Source organism: Canariomyces notabilis, assembly GCF_033297395.1.
Source record: "Canariomyces notabilis strain CBS 508.74 unplaced genomic scaffold N656scaffold_6, whole genome shotgun sequence".
Lineage (NCBI taxonomy): Eukaryota > Fungi > Ascomycota > Sordariomycetes > Sordariales > Chaetomiaceae > Canariomyces > Canariomyces notabilis.
Window position 1 is genome coordinate 673,964 of NW_027041828.1, and position 17,159 is coordinate 691,122.

General features: G+C 53.4%; 6 protein-coding genes across 6 annotated transcripts; 3 read left to right on the forward strand and 3 right to left on the reverse strand.

Annotated features, from left to right (window-relative positions):
• Nucleotides 1-1,216: 1,216 nt before the first annotated feature.
• On the forward strand, nt 1,217-2,380 carry N656DRAFT_788468 (uncharacterized protein; the record flags this gene model as incomplete). Its single annotated transcript, XM_064816696.1, has 3 exons — nt 1,217-1,280; nt 1,317-2,247; nt 2,332-2,380. 3 exons carry the CDS (start codon nt 1,217-1,219, stop codon nt 2,378-2,380), a joined length of 1,044 nt encoding a protein of 347 aa, XP_064671808.1.
• Nucleotides 2,381-3,304: 924 nt separating this feature from the next.
• On the reverse strand, nt 3,305-5,713 carry N656DRAFT_777407 (Adenylosuccinate synthetase). The gene is made up of 11 exons (XM_064814816.1): nt 5,544-5,713; nt 5,381-5,477; nt 5,302-5,322; nt 4,701-5,239; nt 4,565-4,646; nt 4,493-4,504; nt 4,414-4,432; nt 4,168-4,348; nt 3,934-4,109; nt 3,798-3,882; nt 3,305-3,713 (listed from the first exon to the last, which is right to left on the reverse strand). Exons 1-11 carry the CDS (start codon nt 5,572-5,574, stop codon nt 3,685-3,687), a joined length of 1,272 nt encoding a protein of 423 aa, XP_064671809.1. The 5' UTR covers nt 5,575-5,713; the 3' UTR covers nt 3,305-3,684.
• Nucleotides 5,714-6,305: 592 nt separating this feature from the next.
• N656DRAFT_796726 (uncharacterized protein) lies at nt 6,306-7,021 on the reverse strand (the record flags this gene model as incomplete). Its single annotated transcript, XM_064817562.1, has 2 exons — nt 6,306-6,723; nt 6,831-7,021. The coding sequence occupies 2 exons, from the start codon at nt 7,019-7,021 to the stop codon at nt 6,306-6,308; spliced, it is 609 nt and encodes a 202-aa protein (XP_064671810.1).
• A 3,077-nt stretch (nt 7,022-10,098) lies between these two features.
• N656DRAFT_705996 (fatty acid elongase-like protein) lies at nt 10,099-11,535 on the forward strand (the record flags this gene model as incomplete). The annotated part of the gene is made up of 2 exons (XM_064811318.1): nt 10,099-10,863; nt 10,933-11,535. 2 exons carry the CDS (start codon nt 10,099-10,101, stop codon nt 11,533-11,535), a joined length of 1,368 nt encoding a protein of 455 aa, XP_064671811.1.
• Nucleotides 11,536-13,376: 1,841 nt separating this feature from the next.
• N656DRAFT_705722 (uncharacterized protein) lies at nt 13,377-14,332 on the reverse strand (the record flags this gene model as incomplete). The annotated part of the gene is made up of 2 exons (XM_064811295.1): nt 13,377-13,760; nt 13,841-14,332. The coding sequence occupies 2 exons, from the start codon at nt 14,330-14,332 to the stop codon at nt 13,377-13,379; spliced, it is 876 nt and encodes a 291-aa protein (XP_064671812.1).
• A 1,273-nt stretch (nt 14,333-15,605) lies between these two features.
• N656DRAFT_579563 (snare-like protein) lies at nt 15,606-16,789 on the forward strand. Its single transcript, XM_064810166.1, has 4 exons — nt 15,606-15,865; nt 15,919-16,084; nt 16,135-16,424; nt 16,494-16,789. The coding sequence occupies exons 1-4, from the start codon at nt 15,845-15,847 to the stop codon at nt 16,611-16,613; spliced, it is 597 nt and encodes a 198-aa protein (XP_064671813.1). The 5' UTR covers nt 15,606-15,844; the 3' UTR covers nt 16,614-16,789.
• Nucleotides 16,790-17,159: the final 370 nt, after the last annotated feature.

Below are 17,159 nucleotides of genomic sequence, written 5' to 3' on the forward strand. Positions count from 1 at the left end.
TGCACCAAATCCTGATGTGTCCCTAATTTTGTCCCGTCCCTGGATTTTGTAGCCAACTGTCTTAACAGTGGCTCCTTAATGGAAGAACCTCGGGCCAACGGGTAGTGCCACATTTGACCTCCACTTCTGGTTGACACTAAATTTTCTTCAATCTCCTTGATCTTCTTATACCAGCCGCTGCTTGCTTTCAACAATAGGCGTCCATACAGGTACCTAGAGTAGGTACCTACCTTATGTATCCGTAGCTATAGTCTTGTCCTCCCGGTACGAAGGTACTTCTCAGGATCAGGGTCCGGCTTTGAAACGGCCGTTAACGTTACCGGCAGTGGATCGCAGGCCACTAAGCCGGATAAGGGAAAGCCGTGGGGCCAGGGGCCAGGGGTTAAGACTTCAGCCTTGCTGGACTGCAGGCGCGTCTCGGCCCCTGGAGGCGAGCAGCACTTCTTATTCTGCCAGTTTGTTCCCCGTGTCCATCAAACGTTGGGAAGATATGATTTGTGATTAGAGAGGAATCAAGATTCTCAATTCAAATTAAGTTTTGAGCACCCGCCCGGATGTATGTACTGCATCAAATGAACAGAGCTGTATCCCATTTTGTCCTACGTGCACGTCGTTCTTCGTTCATCCAACCCTCTTCATCCCAAGTCGGGGGTGTCGGGTCGGTATTCGGTGCCCCGGGAAATGCAAAAGATCTCGGCCGAACCGCAGCCACCGGACAGCCAGCAACCACACAAAGGAGCAAGCGCATGCATGTCGTGTCCCGAAACAGCCGATGTGCGTCGTCAGTGGTTGAGGCGCAGCTGCCGAGTACGAACCCTGGACCCGAGCAACCCAAGCGGGCCCAACTCTGAGACGCCTTCATCCTGCCTTTGAATCCCAGCCGGGGAAAGAGCTCTGCTAGCCGCTCTACAGAGGGCTGGTGTAGCTGCGCTTGCAGATCCTAGCCACGTACATGGACGGGAATTACCGCGCGGATGCACCTCTGGAGCACCGGTACTTGTCTACCTCGTGCCACGCTAGTATATCCAGCTGTGCAGTCCGTCGTCGTTGCCATGGCTCTAAACTTCCATGTTTCTTTTCTTTCCTTTCTTCCCCGGTTTGACTTCATTACCTAAGTACCCGGGAACCGCACGCTCGATCTGTACGGGCCGTTGCATTCGCCTCCTCCCTCCTGGCACTAGGCACTCCGGCAGCACCACTCCTATGATCTACTATCATGGCCCCATCACTCCTGCACGTTTTCATAGCCCTCTTGACACTAACACCAGCCGTGCTTCCAAGTCCACAGGCTGCTACCCCTGGAACAACAACAATAGCTACTCCGCTACCCTCGAGCACCTCAACAGCCACAGTGGCCTGCAACAATTCGCCAGCGTTATGTTCCCGCGCATACAGCAACATCACCCACATGGGTGCCCATAACAGCGCCTTCCTCCGTGACGCCAGCACAGGCAACAGCTTGGCCGGGAACCAATTCTACAACGCCACCGTCGCCCTGTCGGCGGGTCTTCGCCTGCTTCAAGCTCAGGTGCACCTCTCCAACGGCACCCTCCGTCTCTGCCACACCCTGTGCGAGCTGCTCGACGCCGGGACCCTCGAGACCTGGCTCTCCAAGATCAAATACTGGCTTGACACGCACCCAAACGACGTCGTCACCCTCCTGCTGGTCAACGCAGATAGCCAGCCGGCCGCTTCGTTCGGCGCCGCCTTTGAAGCCTCAGGCATCTCCGCCTACGGCTTCGTCCCGTCCGGTTCCGGCTGGCCGACGCTGCAGGAAATGATCGTGGCCGGCACGCGGCTGGTGACCTTCATCGCCTCTATCGACACCACAGCCACACAATACCCCTACCTCCTCCCCGAGTTCTCGCACGTGTTCGAGACACCTTTCAACGTAACCTCCCTCAGCGGGTTCGGCTGCGCCCTCGACCGGCCTTCGTCGGCGGGTTCAGCGACGTCGGCCGTGCGCGCCGGCCTGCTTCCTCTGCTCAACCACTTCGCCTACACGGCCGTCACGGCCGACATCCTGATCCCCAACGTCGGCAACATTGACACCACCAACAGCCCGTCGACGTCCGAAACGGGCGCCCTGGGCCTGCACGCCCAGACCTGTGCCGCCCAGTGGGGGGTCAAGCCCGTGTTTGTGCTGGTGGATTTCTACGACCGGGGTCCGTCCATCGACACGGCCGATCGGGTTAATGGTATCGTCGCCACGGGCCGCGACACGTCGGGCCAGCGGGCTGCCTCGTCGTCTTCGGCTGCTGCTGGGATTGGTGCTGCTGTCAGGGTCAGACCGGAGTCGAGGTTGATGGATGGACCTCCGCCCGGGTTAAGGACCGTGGCGCTGCTTGTGTTTATGGCGGTTGGGTTGGTCGTTTTCTAAGGGTGTTCAAAATCTGTCTGCATGGGAACCGGCGTTCTTGGTGCCTTGGTTTATGGTCATTGTATATACATACATGGGCTGCTTGGAAGTCCTTGCGGAAAAAGAAAAGAGGATCGTTCTTATGACTCCCGTCGGGAGTTGCTCTTCGGAGAGATACCTAAAAACTGCCACGCCTCATGACGCTTGACATGGAGATGAGAAAGAAAGAAGAGATGTTGCAACCGGTAAATTACGAGAGCCTCCATTGAAAGAACAAGAAAGGAGGTCCCGTACTCAAAAAACATTGCAGGAATACTCCGTAGAAGTATCCCTTGCTCTTGTCTGTATACGCTCCGACCCGTGAAGAGTCGGGCGCATCCTGGCTCAAGAACAGCCGCGGCGGAGTGATGGCTGAACGAATCAGGCAGGAGACAGCAAGACATGCTGGCATAGATATGGGAATAGGTATAACCAATGGAAGGGCTCTGATATGCGGTACGAAGGCTGGGAGAAAGGTTTACAGCAGCCTTCCTTCATCCTTGGGTCCAAGATCCAAGAGTTGAAAACGAGCATACGAGCATGAGAACAAACCGTATCCGTACCGCAGCAATTGAAAGGAATATGCAGACGACTGCTTATGTCGTCCGCAAGCCGCCGTAAGCGGAGCTTAGGCGCATGGTTGGATAGTTGACCACTGCTGTGATGAAGCCTAGGAAGATGTCTGACTCTGATGCACTTTTAAAAAGATCAAGCTGGGTGGAAAATTTTGAGCTGAGGATGGAGTAAACAAAGGCAACAGATCGAAGACGAAGTCACCTGTTGCCAGCTGACAGATCATTGTGGTGAATGTGGGCAAGCTATGTCGGAAGGGTTAGGGTGAGCGTGAAAGATACAAACCTCTGGAAGGTTGATGAAGTCTGCCATTTCTCCTCCTATCGGCTTGGTTGCGTCGTTTGAAAATGCACATTTAGATTAGACGGTAAATCTATGATGTTTATGTTTCGCTCATAGTCGAAGGCCGTTCTAAGTTCTTTCCAGATCCTCCGGGACCCCACGCAGCCCCGAGAACAAATCTATCGTAGATAGCATATCGTTTGGCGGCCGAAATGCCAATCCTCGATCACGCCGGTCATCGCTAGCTGGCGGAATGCTGGAGCAAACATTTGCCCTGCGATGTCGAGGGATTGGGCTAGATGTGAAGGGATTTGCGAGCCGATCCCGCAAGCCGTAGGCAAACCCCACGAAACGCCAGTAGTCGAGCTGCTTGCCGTAGAAACAGCTACAACCCCCTGATTTATCACTATTCTAGGAAGAGGGCAGCATGTTCATAGATAGATCATGTCATCCCGCGATGCTGCAGCACTCCATGTCAGTATCGTCGATCTCGACACCCATGATTGCCAGAAAGGGCTGGAAGACAACGAGCTGGGTTTCTTACGGCCTGTGCCAATCCACTTCACGGGCACGCCCGTGTACTCCTCAATGAACCTGACATAAACTTGTGCTTGCGATGGCAGGTCCTCCTATAGGGCATTAGCGAGGGCCATAGTCCCCGACTGTCGCTGTCGACTTACAAATTTCTTCACCGCTGTGGTGGCCTTTTGCCACCCCTCAAATTCCTTGTAGACGACTTCGCACTTCTCGAGGTATCCAAGATCTGCAGGGAAGTAGTCAAGCTCCTGCCCCGTCTGAGGGTCTTTGTATGCGACGGCAACCTTGATGATGGGGAAGGTGTCGAGGACGTCAAGCTCTAATCATTTTCAGTATCTCATCAGAACAGAAAGGGGCTAACTGATGATTCAACTTACTCGTCAGGTTCCAAGCCGTGTAGTAGTTGACCGATGCCGAGTACTTAAGCACCACGAGGTCAAGCCATCCGCACCTACGTTTCCTGCCGGTAGATACACCCCATTCGCGACCGATCTGCTGCAGTTTCTGGCCATCTTCGCCAACGTCCTCTGTCTTGAAGATGCCCTCGCCTACCCTTGTCTGGTTCCAGTCAGTGGCGCCCAGTCGCAGACTGTAAGTTCAGGCGAGGGAGAAGATACACATACCGTGTAGGCCTTCGCAACTCTGAAGACTAGATTAGCGATGCCGACGCACTTATACAGGACAGATAGCAAGGGAACCTACCCAATAATTTCCCTGCACAGACAATAATTGTTAGCCGGTAGCTTTGTGTATATGCCCATCTGCGAGACCTACTTGATTTTCCTGGGGTTGATTGCCAGTCCGGTGATGACGCCGCCCAGTCCGGTATTGCTGCTTGTGACGAAGGGGTATGTGCCTGCATGGTTTACTGTCAGTTATTTCTCTAACCTCACGACAAGGGCAGCCGTACCATAGTCAATGTCCAGCATCAAGGCATTCGCACCCTCGATCAAAATATTGTAACCGCGCTCTTGTGCAGAGTGCATGTAGCTGACGGCGTCGACAACAAATTCCGGTAGCCTCTCGCGGTACTCGCGGAAGCGTGCAATCTCCTCCTCGACATCGTACTCTAGCAGTTCACCAAAGCGCTTCTTGTAACCGGCAGCCAACTTCCGCAATTTCGCCTCGAAATGCTCCTGGTCGAATATCTCGTGGACGCGGATCCCATTCCTGGCCGCCTTGTTCGAATACGAGGGGCCAATACCCCTGCCGGTTGTGCCAATCTTGTTGCCCGCGAGCTCCTTTTCCTCCAGACCATCGACACGGGCGTGCAGTTCTAGGTTGACCTGAGCGCGGTCGCTGACCAGGAGGTTCTTGCGGGCGTGTTTTAGCCCCTTCTCCTCGAGGGCCGCCAGTTCCTTGAAAAAGGCTTGAACGTTGAAGACGACACCGGAGCCGATCAAGTTGATGCAGTCCGGATTAACGAGGCCTGACGGCAGGAGGTGGAAACTGGTGAGAAGCGTGAGTCAATCGCCGAATCGGCGGGTAGGGAGATCGGACAGGGCTCCTACTCGTAGGAAACGCCATTGGCACTGCAGATGTCGTCAATTAGTATCATAACCTCAATATTCCCTATGTCTGCGGGCTTACACGACAGAGTGGCCCGCGTTATGACCGCCGGCGGCGCGGGCGCAAACGCGCGCCTGTTGGCAAAGAATATCACTCAGCTTTCCCTTGCCCTCGTCGCCTGGTCGCCGAATCGCGGATTAGCAGTCCACCTCTCGAGACAATTCCACCCCAAAGTGGCACATACCCCATTGCGAACCCAAAATGATAGTTGCCATGTTCGAAGAATGCCAATAATGGCAAGGAAACGATTCCAATTCGCAATCCGGTCGGGGTCGGCGGGGAAAATTCTGTTGCGACGGTTGAGGCACTTGCTGGGTAAAGAAGTGACACGCGGGGTATGGTGGGGCATCCCTGTTTGACTCAGCAGCCCTGTCGCTGCCGCTGCCGTGACATGATTGCCCTGTGTAATTTGACTCTGCATGTTTGACTTTTGGCTCCGACGCCGGCTAGACATTGGTACTTTAGCAACGTCTTCCCATGCCGGCTGCAATTCAACGGCCACATCAAGCGGAAAAGCAGAAAATGCGAATATCTCAGCAATATCCGTTTTGTTCGCCCAACTGCGGACTACAGTGGTTTCTAGTTGGCTTCAGATCAACTTAGCTCTACAAAATGTGGGACATACGGCTCGAATACCTCTCTGCCATCATCCACAACTGGCAGGGTTGCGATGATGACCACAACGCATCCTGGCAGAGTTCGACACCACCCCTGCGGGTTTTCGCCCAAAACGTATCCAGTCCAGTCCGGTTCTGATATTGCGGGTTCGGCCGAGCTGGGGAGTGAGGCGCATACGGATGGCTCCGGGAGGCTGGAGCTAACTACCGTAGGGATGCGTGAGGAGATGCGGAGTTCGGCCGGAGTTCTGCGGATCCACAAGGCTGAGAGAAATATCGACCCAGGGGCCAGCTCCAGCTCAAGCAGGCTACGACGCCTAGTCTAGACTCTACCTAGAGGTAACTCTGGAAACTTGTGTCGGACTCCCAATGAGGAGACGTGAGTCGGCAACCATGCATACGCAGAGGAAGTGCGTTGAGCGGGTTATCAAGGGAGGGTCGATCAGGTTTTCCACATTCTCCAGGCGTTCCTCCTCAGCTTCCGGGTCTGTCTCCGTATCCTCCCTGCGTCTCTTCCTCGGCCGTTCATCGTCGGGCTTCCTGCAAATTCCGGCCAGGTATTGCGCGACTGATGCCGTTCGTGTTTCCATGTAATCCGCGAATGAGCCCATATGGGCCCTGTGTCCTTCCAGTCGTGCCTTTGTCTTTCTATCCACGTCGTCGATGAGGCGTTTAAGGCGGTTGAGTTCGGTCTTCAGTGAGTGGGAGGTGTTGTCGGCGCCTGTGTTGATCCGCAGGTTGTCATGACTATATCAAGGACATTCGGGTCAATGTCCACTTTACCAAGGGCCCTGTCGACATTGCTGCAGAGATTTCATGTGCCAAATCTCGGCAAGGCCTCAAACTGGCAGCACGTGCTTGGTGGGATAACGAATTCAAAGGCAACAAAGATGATTATGATGCCATTCAGAAGGCTATTCTGAAGCGCTTCCCAGAAACCTCTTCCACCCTGAGCGCGACGGTCATGCGAGAGATCCTGGCTTTCGGCCGCAAGTCTGGCGAACCTCTCGAAGCTTTCTTGAAGCGTGCAGAAGCCCTCAGCCATCGGGTCACCACAAAGGATCATGAAGTCAGCTTGGGTCGACCCAGATTCTGGCCCGCATGTGCGATGGGGAGAAAGACTCTAGACTCAGGGAGCGTGTCTGTTCCTCGCGCAACGCTCGGTAGTTCCTGTCGGTTTCCTGGAGTCTTTCCTGAAGTTGAGTGGTAACGCCCGCAATGGCTTCAATTGCGTCTTTGATCTTGTCGCCAGCATCAGATGCGAGGAGTGTAGTGACACCGTCATGATGAGTGCCACCCATGATCGCCCTGAATGAGAAGTTAGTAGCTCACCTCGAGCGCTGTAATTTGGGCTTTTCGTTCGCGATAGCGCTATTACCCTCACCCTTAGCATTCTCATCATCGTCATTATCATCGCCACTATTGTTATCCTCGTTGTCCTTAAGACGACACTGGCGGGGACTGTGACGAAGCAAACAGCGCCTGCTTCTCGAGTGGCGACATTCCTGAGGCACTATGGCGAAGGGAGAGCGTGGAGAGCAGGATTAACCAGGGTTTCCATGAGCTGCGATTGGTGAATTCGCCCTAACGTGGCGAGGAAGTCGAGGGAAATGCGGAAAGTCCAGAAATCTCTCGAGATTTTCACCCCAGAAAGACTCAGTGCTCGGATTCGCATACCAGAAGCAGCGAGGGATCTCAACTTGATCAGCGACATATGGAACCGAGTCAAAGCTCTTGTAAACCCTCATATGCTTCTCGTAGTTGTTCCAAAGCTTTTCCGGTTGTCCAGACACGGGAACTTTGTAAACAAATATCGTGCCGGGATGCTCAAAGACTTTGCCGATAGAGCCAGTCACTATTTCCCGAAACACGCCAGCCACAACCAATCCAGAAGCTCCCGGCGAAGACTCGGACGATGCGTTGGTTTCATCACCGCTGTTGTCATCTCGTTGTCCTTAATCTCTATTGACCATTCGTAAGTCCCCTCGTCCCAATCTGAGGTGGCTTCTCTACCGCCACTTAGGTATAGACCACTGTCGATGGTCACTCAACTCCATAGCTAGGGCCTAAGCCAACAACAATGTTATGCTCGTATCCATTCAGCGGACATGGCTGAGACAAGGCTAACAAGAACGGCTGGACAAGCACATACAATACCAACTTATACCTGATATTCTGTTTTTACGACCTACAAACTATTGGGATAATCTATGCCAATTGATCAAAATGGAGGCTGGTTGTTTTAACTTTTGGCAAGCTTGCCCCCTACATCCGTACCTTAGTCAGTAATTCCCTGGCAGGTCAACCTACCTAACGACTAGCATGGCGTCTGACACGCCTGCCTTTGATTCTCTCATTCTCATCATGCTATTTGCAGTCGATGGACGCTGGGACACTCGAAAATTCCTGGGGACTGTTCATGGCCATCGTCATGCTCGATAAACTTTTCAAGGCACCTCTTCTACGACGCACGAGGCGGGCCTCAAGCTGCGTGTAAGTGAGCACAGACCATCACCTACCGTTTTCGATCAATACCCAGGGAGTCAACCAATCAGCGCAAATCTGCGGTCCAGAGCTGCTTACCCATGCAGACTCACGAGACTCAAACAGTCGCTTCAAACAGCGAGTAAGCCGACCCTTTGCCTTTCAGCGGAAGAAGCACCGGTAGATGTATAAGACTATGTATGCTTCTGGTGACCGGACTCTATCTTTGAACGATGATCTGAGCCAAGTTTCGCTCTCTGGGACGGGGAAAAGTTTGCCTGGTGATCGCAGTCAGCAACAAAAGGAGTGAGGAATACTTCACAATGCCAAGACCGTTACCTCTCGGAATGCATGCCAATCGCGGGGCAGCGGGTGGGTGTTTCTTGAAAAAGCGGTTGTTGGGGAGTGGATCACCCTCGGATTTTTTTTGTTGAATAGAAATTGGCGAATAGGAGCCGATATTGCACCGGATGACATCGCAACCTCGGCAGCTAAATCCCTTGGATGGATCCCACCTTGGGATCGCAAGGCAGCATGCGAACATTTGACATGAATTTGCGGAATTTGAGAAGCATGTGATAGCCAAGACGTGCTCAGAATCTGGTCTTTCACATATCATGCGCGTTGTTGCCGGTCGGTTAGTAGATATTCCCACGTCGGTTAGCTAGGTTTATTTGGTAGCTTGGGCCCGTGGAGTAACTTCGCTATCCTTTGGGACAAGTATTGTACATACGTATGGCATTGTCAAAGGGGCACCAAAGTTGACCAAACGCTCGGAACGATGCAGGTACTGTACGTCATTCGTCCAATCTCGAAGGAGGAAAAGCAGATCAGTGAACCCGTTCATCCGACCTGGCTACCGTCTACCTTATACCGGTTCTCCATGTACGTATTCTTTCGCCATCATCGCGAAGTGCTTTCCGTCTTGTTGGGAAAGTAACGTCAATGTCGACCACACATGACGATGCCAACCCGACATCTGGCCAACTGAGCCACCGCCCTGAAGGCCTGAACCCCAGCAATTCGCGGTTGAGGTTCCTTCCAGATAGGGAGACTTGCGTGCCACCCTTCGATTTCTGTTCACTTGTCGCATTACCGTTCGCGACGCTTCGAAGACCCACGATGGATGTATGTACGCTCTGATTGATTGTTTCACGGGAATGCCAGGCCCTTGCCAATGTGGATGCCATGCCAGCAAGGGACGCCGAGGGAATAAAAGCATTCCAATGGAAGGAGAAAAGGGAGGGTGGACATTCGGTAAACATTCAGAATCCGGACTCAATTTTTCATATTTTGCCATCATTCCCAAGCTTCTATTGATCCATTCCCTTCCACCTCCCCTTTCTCTTCTGAAGGGAGACTGAAATAGGGACTATACTGTGTGATTGGAAATATCGGATTTATAACATCGGGTTTCTCGTTCAACGTGCCCTTCCTTCCCGCCGCTTGTCGATGGTGTCCACCAACCCTTGCCCCTGCCCACAGTGACGTGCAGATTGGCGGGAAGCCGAGAAAAGCGTTGGGAACTTGGTGAACAAAAGCAGAATCCCTCCACCACGCCACCCTTTCCCCGGAAAACCTTTTTGATAACTCCCAAGTTGCGTTGGTCAGGCCAGAAGGACAGTCATTGACGCAAAAATGGCCTTCGAATCGCTTGTCGTGTCGCTGCCTTCGTCGTCTCTCTTTCGGTTCCCGCCGAACTCAAATGCAGGGTTCATTCCACCGCCTGCCGCCGGCAGCACACCCTTTGCACCACCGATTGATATCCCGGATCATATCTATCACGCCTTCCTCGATCCCAGGGTCCCAATCACGATCGCTGCCGTCTATGCTGTGACCGCCAAAGCCCTCAACGCCTACAACAAGTCGACGGGCAAGAAGCCCTGGGCTATCAGCCGGACTTTGGCTTTCCGATGGTTTGTTATTGCTCACAATGTCTTTCTGGCCGCCTATTCCGCTTGGACATGGTGGGGAATGCTGGGCGCGCTGCGGCGTACCATGGTCAGCCCTCTTGGACCTCATGGCATCGCTGGCTTCCTTGACTCGGCGTGCCAAGTGAACGGACCGGGCGGGTTGGGCAACGCCGTCTTCTTCAATGAGGAGACCAACTCATGGCAGTCGTATGCCCTCGAGCCGGCCCTGGGCGAGGACGGCTCACCAAGCCGGTTCGCAGCCGGACGCATCTGGAATGAGGGCCTGGCATTCTACGGCTGGCTCTTCTACCTCAGCAAGTTCTATGAGGTATTCGACACGCTCATCATACTCGCCAAGGGCAAACTCAGCTCTACCCTTCAGACCTACCATCACGCCGGGGCCATGATGTGCATGTGGGCCGGCATGCGCTACATGTCGGTGCCCATCTGGATATTTGTCTTCTTCAACTCGTTCATTCACGCTATCATGGTGAGTTTCCCCTGTCGCATGGCCGCGCTACAAGCGAGAAGGAGCGAGTTCGCTGACCAAGTATAACAGTACACATACTACACTGTGACAGCCTTCAACATCCGCGTGCCCATGTTTTTCAAGCGCACCTTGACATCGATGCAAATCACGCAGTTCCTCGTCGGTGCATCGTGTGCCATGGTTCACTCCTTCATCAGCTATACGATCCCTGTCATTTCTGGCTCCCAGACTGAAGCTTCCGCTTCCGCTTCCGCTTCCGCCGTGGCAAACGGCTCTGTGGCTGCTGCGACTGCTGGTGTCCTCGGGGGTGTTAAGGGCACCTATGCACGCCGGACCATGCCCTGTATCACCTCTAGCGGCGAGACATTCGCTATTTGGCTTAATGTTTTATATCTCGCACCTCTGACGTACCTCTTCGTCTCCTTCTTCATTGAGAGCTACATCCGCCGCAGCAACGCTGCTAGCAAGCGATCTGGGGAAACTGGCGTCAACAGTGCGGCGGCACGCCGCCTCAGCAATGTCCAGATGGCCGAAAAGGCCGGCTGGGAGGCTGCAAAGAATATCGAGCGCGAGGTTTATGGCGAGAACAATGAAGAGGCGGTTGTGGTTGAGACCAGCACATCCAAAAGCCAGCTGGCTCCCAACAGCCGTGTGTTACGGAGCAGGAAATAGATCAGCGCTATTCCCAGGGAACAGCTTGGCTCAGGCCTTGGGGACATGATGGGCTGGGCGATTTTGCCACAAGTAAACGGAATTCAAACCCGAATGCAGCGTCGCGAAGGATCGCCAGCAGATCAAGGCGGAAGGGGAGTCGCGGGTTTGTTGTTGAGGGACACATCAGATGGGAGGACATTCAGCGGCACGTCAAATGCCTCCAGTCATGAATCGTAAATGAGTTGATGAATGGGACGGTAACGGTGAGACGTGGTGCCGCACCAAGAGCACTATGTTCTTAGGTGTCAGGGCATGAGACGTTGCCTGTACAGCATGGGCAGAAGCATTTTACACATACAGGTGTTCTTATCACCTGAGATTGGTCGGTTGGTGCATCTTGTTGGGGCGCAATCAAGGCGTTGTGCGGTGAGCTTTTTATACAAGATACATTGCCTGTATTGCACAAAATACCTGTTTACTAGAAGATGGTGTTCCAAGGCTAGAAAGGGAACCAGACAGCGACGGATGAAATGAATTTATTTAGGTCAAAGGAGGGATTCTGCATCACCACCTGCTGATAGCTTGAAACTCTCAGTAGTACTCTAGAGGTCTCTAACCGCGTAGCTCTGATAACCAATTTCATAGAGATCACATTGAATGGAAATAACCATAATCACAAGATAAAAGGACGAACTAGTAGAAGAACGATCACGACCAGCGAGTGCTTATATGACGTCAAAAGTGCTGCATCATTTGAGTGGCTTAGTACTATTACATACCTTGATAACATATGATTGGCAACCCCTATTTATCACCAGCGTTCAACATACACTACTGGTACTAGCAAAACAGCAAGATCAACACAATCCGTCACGCAACTCGACGTCCATTACCACTATCATCTGATATATGCTAATACCCTGCTACTCGTCCCAGATAGTGAACACAGAATGGATGCTGTGCAGGTCCTCATGTTGAACAACTCCTATTGTGCCATCCCCAGGGGTTAGACTGAGGGTACTGCCTCCTTCACCCCCATGTACAGTACATACATCATTACCCAAACGTCACTGCCACGGAGGTTGACCTTGTACTTCGCTGATCACTTGATCCTCGTCTTTCATCTTCCCTCATCCGCACATTATCTCACTTATCTCTTCTCGGCCTTGTGAAAACAGGGAGTGGGAGGGGAAAAAATCAACCATGTATACCTTCAAGGACATAAGCCGAAAACGCCTTTGCAAACAAAACGCCTTGCGCATGAACAATGCTGCCTGATACGATGCGAAGCAGCAGATGCATACCTGGGCGAAACGAAACAAGGTCCAGGATCGGGAACGGTAGCCCATAGACAGCTCTCCCCAAGCTAGCCCGCTGCGATATGGAAAGGTCGGCGAGCTAACAATGAAGACGCTTCCACGGGGACACGACCATTCCCATCTCCACCGACCATCAGGGTATATCCATCCCTATCCCTTCATTCTCTTCTTGCATCTCATCGAATATCCCGGAAAAGAAGAGAAATGTGGAAAATGGGATCAGAAATCCGGGCACATATGCCAGTCTCCCGAGGAAGGAATCTAACCCGGTAATATCTCCCAGACCCGACTCGCCACCCAGTCCCAAAATCTATGTCTGTATCCGGAGTCCCTCTAATTCCCGTCTTCCCTAACTTTCTTCCTCTCTTCATCCGTGTAACGTCAACCATATCGTTGCCGCCTTCATCGCTCCTCGCGATTTCAGGGGGCATGTCTCATTAAAGTGGATGTCGGGAAGCCTGTTCCACAACAAAGAACAAAGGCAAGAGCAACGCTGATTGGAAGCGTGCTTTGCCACCAGCTTCGTGGCGGTGGCACATTTCAGAAAGTGCTCCAGTTCCAGTCTCTCGGGACGCTGTGGGCCACGTCAGGCATGTGCAGGGGCCCGCCGAGGCCGGAGACGGCAGAAGAGGCCTCAACCGGGGTAGTAGGGGTGTCAAGGCGGTTGGTATCGGCAGAGCCATCGCTCGAAGCCCGACTGTTTGCCCTGCTGCGCCATTCTTTGAACTGCGAGTAGCAGTGAGCGCACGCACGGCTGGGCACGCCCCGGGGATTGTAGTTCGCGTCTTGATCGAGGGGTATCTCGAATGCGCTGTGCATGTCGCAGAAGATGTTGCCACATTTACGGCAATGGTGCCGGCGGGTGAAGTAGCTGAAGTATCTCTTGCATGTCGCGTGATCGCACACCGTGGATTGCTCGTCGGGCTGTAGTAACGGGACGTGTTAGCATGACTGGCATCAGGCTGCAGAAGCGCTGCGATAGCGATCCGGAACGCGTGGCATACCTTCCAGTGTTTCCGAGTGGGTGCACCAGTCGGCTTGGGGAATAGGTCGAGATTCCAGCTGCCGTCGACGGATTTGGCCCTGTCGGCCGTAGACCTCCTGTTCAACCGACCGAATGCGCTCAACCCGCCCAGTCCACCTAGGCTCATGAAGCTGTTATTGTGTCGCAAACTCTCCTCGCTCGTCTCGTCCTCATCTTGGGAGTTCGATCGGGGCGGAGGGGCTTTGGATGGAAACTCGGTCGGGCGCAGCACGGCCGGGACATACAGGGGACGAATTTGGCGCGAAATGTAGTTTTTAGTGGAGGTTGATGAGGCGTTACCCGGCGTGCTAAGCGGCGACACTGGAGAATTGAATTGGCTGGATGGGGGTAAGCCGGTCGAGATTGGGGGCGGCTGAAACGGAACACTCTGCTGAGGGCGATATTGCTGGTGCTGTTGCTGCTGATGCGGGTAGAAGGCCTGTTGTGGTTGCTGGCCGGGAAGCCGGGGCATTATGAAGTCGGTGGCCATGGTGGAGGAGTGTGGTCGCGCGTGCCGGATCTTGCACGTCGACGGCGCATGCAATACCGCCAGTGTGGTGCAGAGGGTCAGATGGGCAGTGGGGGTCAAAAGCGCACCAGCGGCGAGATAAGGTAGTTGTGCTTGGCAACCTCTCGCCCAACCGTCAAGAATTCAAACTTGCGCACGAATCCTTCTCGACTGCTGTATAAGAAAAGTCGAACAACCTGGGGAAAGGCGAGACAGCAGCGAAAAGGTAAGTCGGCGACCTCAATCGCAGTTGGGCTGTGTAGCACGAGTGGGACGCGTGTGAATAGGTACACGCTGCCTGGATCTACAGATGGGGATTATCAAACGGTTATCCAGTGGAAGAGATTGGACGAGCTCGATCTTGTGGCTGAAAGAAAGCACAGTTGGGGAAAGTGAGGTGAAGAAGAACGCCAGTGACAGGAAGGTGTTCTCTTTTGACAAGGGACAAACCACACCGATTGATGAATGGGAACTCTTGGGCAGAAAGAGCGAATCGGCGGAGGGGGGAGAGGACAGAAAGGGCTCGTTTATTTCTGGACCCGAAGTTGACCTCTTGGTCTGGCTAGAATAGCGGTGGACCCAGGCTCGAGGAAGGGAGCAGTGGAAAAGGAAGGCTTGTCGGCTCGAAGCCACCTGGTCCTTGTCAGTGCCCTGAACGGCAACTGCTCTTCTGCCTTCCGCTTCGCCGGCTGCTTCTCGACGCCGAGTCCCTCGACGATCGACAGCCTTGGAACTACTTCAGCATAGTGTAGCTTCCAATCACGAAATCAACGAATCCGTGGGTTTAGGCGCTAATTGCTTCAGCCAAAGTTTCTCATATCAGCTGGTATCAGCTAACTCGTAACCTTTTTAGATGGGCCAAGGCGGTAGTTTTAGGTTGCTTCACCATGAGATCAAAAGGACAACCAGGAAGGGGGCGATTCAGGTCACTCAAAGTTCGGAAGTGAAGGAAACACTGTGGCAACCACGCATGGATACGACTTTGGTAGTAACGCATTCTTGTATTTTAGGGGGTAGTTGCAACTAACGAGGGAGCTACTACCGGGCCTAGGCCGTTCCCGGCAAAGGGTAAACCTTTGGCCGATGACCCTGTGACGGGCAGTGGAGCCTGGAACCTGAACAGCGGTCTGACTGGCGACAGCAACCTCATCGCAGACGCAGGCAGCTATCCCGAGTTACAACGACATCTGCCAACCACGATCTACATTCTCATCAGTCCTTTCTCCGGCGCCTTCACTAATTGTCCTTGGTTTAGCGATTCCCCAACAGTATCGCGGCTCACGACCAACTCGGGTCAGCGCCATCGAAACCGCAAGCCCCTCACACCCCTTGGACGTCGCCGAAGTCGTCGCCGACGAAGATCAGTACAGCGCCCATCCGCTGCTAGCGAGTTACCTTGCTACTATTTGCATACCTGGGCTGTAGCACTGGGAAACCTTAGCTTCCTCGCGTCGGTATCCCACCTCCGTCGGCAACATGAAGCTCTACTATGTCGGCGTATGTCTCCCCACTCTTCCCCCCTTTTCAAGGTTTGTCTAACGGCATCTCAGGTTCTCGACAACACGAAGAAACCTGCAGTACAGCTATGCGCCGCACACGAGCTCAGCGACTTCTCTAGATTTACGAGGAATGAATATGGAAACTTCATGACCATGATCAGCAAGACGGTGGCCGAGCGCACTTCAGCCGGGCAGAGACAAAGTGTTGAGGAGCAGGGTACGTCTAGGCTTCAAAACTGCCGATGCATTTGCTCACTCACTAGCTAGATTACGTTGTCCACTGCTATGCCCGCTCTGAAGGCGTTGCCGGAGTGGTTATCACCAAGGACTACCCCCACATTGCCGCACACAGTGTCCTCTCGAAGCTTATGGACCAGTTCTTGTCCGAGGTTCCACTTGCCACCATCAAGGCCGCCACAAAGGATGGCGATGTTTCGTTCCCGGCCCTACAGGATTACCTGAACAATTATCAAGATGCCAACCAGGCTAGCAGCATCAGCCGGATCCAACAAGAACTAGATGAGACCAAGATCATCCTCCACAAGGCTATCGATAGCGTATGCTCTGTCTCTCCAGATTTCCGGTCTCTCCTTCCTTGGAGCGGGCACTGTGCTGACACCTGACAGGTTCTGCAACGTGGCGAGAAGCTAGATGACCTTGTCGCAAAGAGCTCGGATCTCAGCGCCCAGAGCAAGATGTTCTACAAGTCTGCCAAGAAGCAGAACTCGTGCTGCTTGGTTATGTGAGATGTGTCTTGATGCCAATCGGAATCTGCAACTAGCCAGAGCCCATGAAACGCGGCATAGTACCCAGCTACCGGAACGGATCACTACTTGCTTTGACAAGCGAGCAGATGCTCTCGTCACGACTGCCGATACAATTAATAGCCGGACGATACACCAGTGTTTGGATTCGAATGCGCATCCCGAATGTGGTCGGTGGACAACGTTCGTCTTCGACTTGTGAGGAGTAGGGTAATGATATGCAATGATATTCGGGCGGACCTGAGATCGTGATATCTCAGGCACACCTGCTAGGTCGGGAATCGTGTAAGTTGCACAGAGTGACAGCTGTGCAGGCCCTCGGGAACATATGGGATGGGAGGGAGCGGGCCTTCTTTGTTATATAGCGTTAGTGCCTCATGTCTCTGTAGCACCTTGCGCATGAACTCAACCGTGCGAAGATATTCATATAGAGTTGGCATATCTGAACAGCGCTGGTATTCTGTATGTCGGCACACTTCCTGTGGTGTGAGGCATAAGTTAAATCACCCTGTCAGGTACTTGGTCCGT

What these genes read in the sequence shown, in the direction of transcription:
- N656DRAFT_777407 (XM_064814816.1), bottom strand. Translation starts at nt 5,574, where the DNA reads ATGGCAACTATCATTTTGGGTTCGCAATGGG. An exon ending in CATTTTGGGTTCGCAATGGG is followed by an intron (nt 5,478 to 5,543) that starts GTATGTGCCACT and finishes TTCGGCGACCAG; the next exon opens with GCGACGAGGGCAAGGGAAAG. An exon ending in AACGCGGGCCACTCTGTCGT is followed by an intron (nt 5,323 to 5,380) that starts GTAAGCCCGCAG and finishes CGACATCTGCAG; the next exon opens with TGCCAATGGCGTTTCCTACG.
- N656DRAFT_579563 (XM_064810166.1), top strand. Translation starts at nt 15,845, where the DNA reads ATGAAGCTCTACTATGTCGGC. An exon ending in TGAAGCTCTACTATGTCGGC is followed by an intron (nt 15,866 to 15,918) that starts GTATGTCTCCCC and finishes ACGGCATCTCAG; the next exon opens with GTTCTCGACAACACGAAGAA. An exon ending in TCCACAAGGCTATCGATAGC is followed by an intron (nt 16,425 to 16,493) that starts GTATGCTCTGTC and finishes GACACCTGACAG; the next exon opens with GTTCTGCAACGTGGCGAGAA.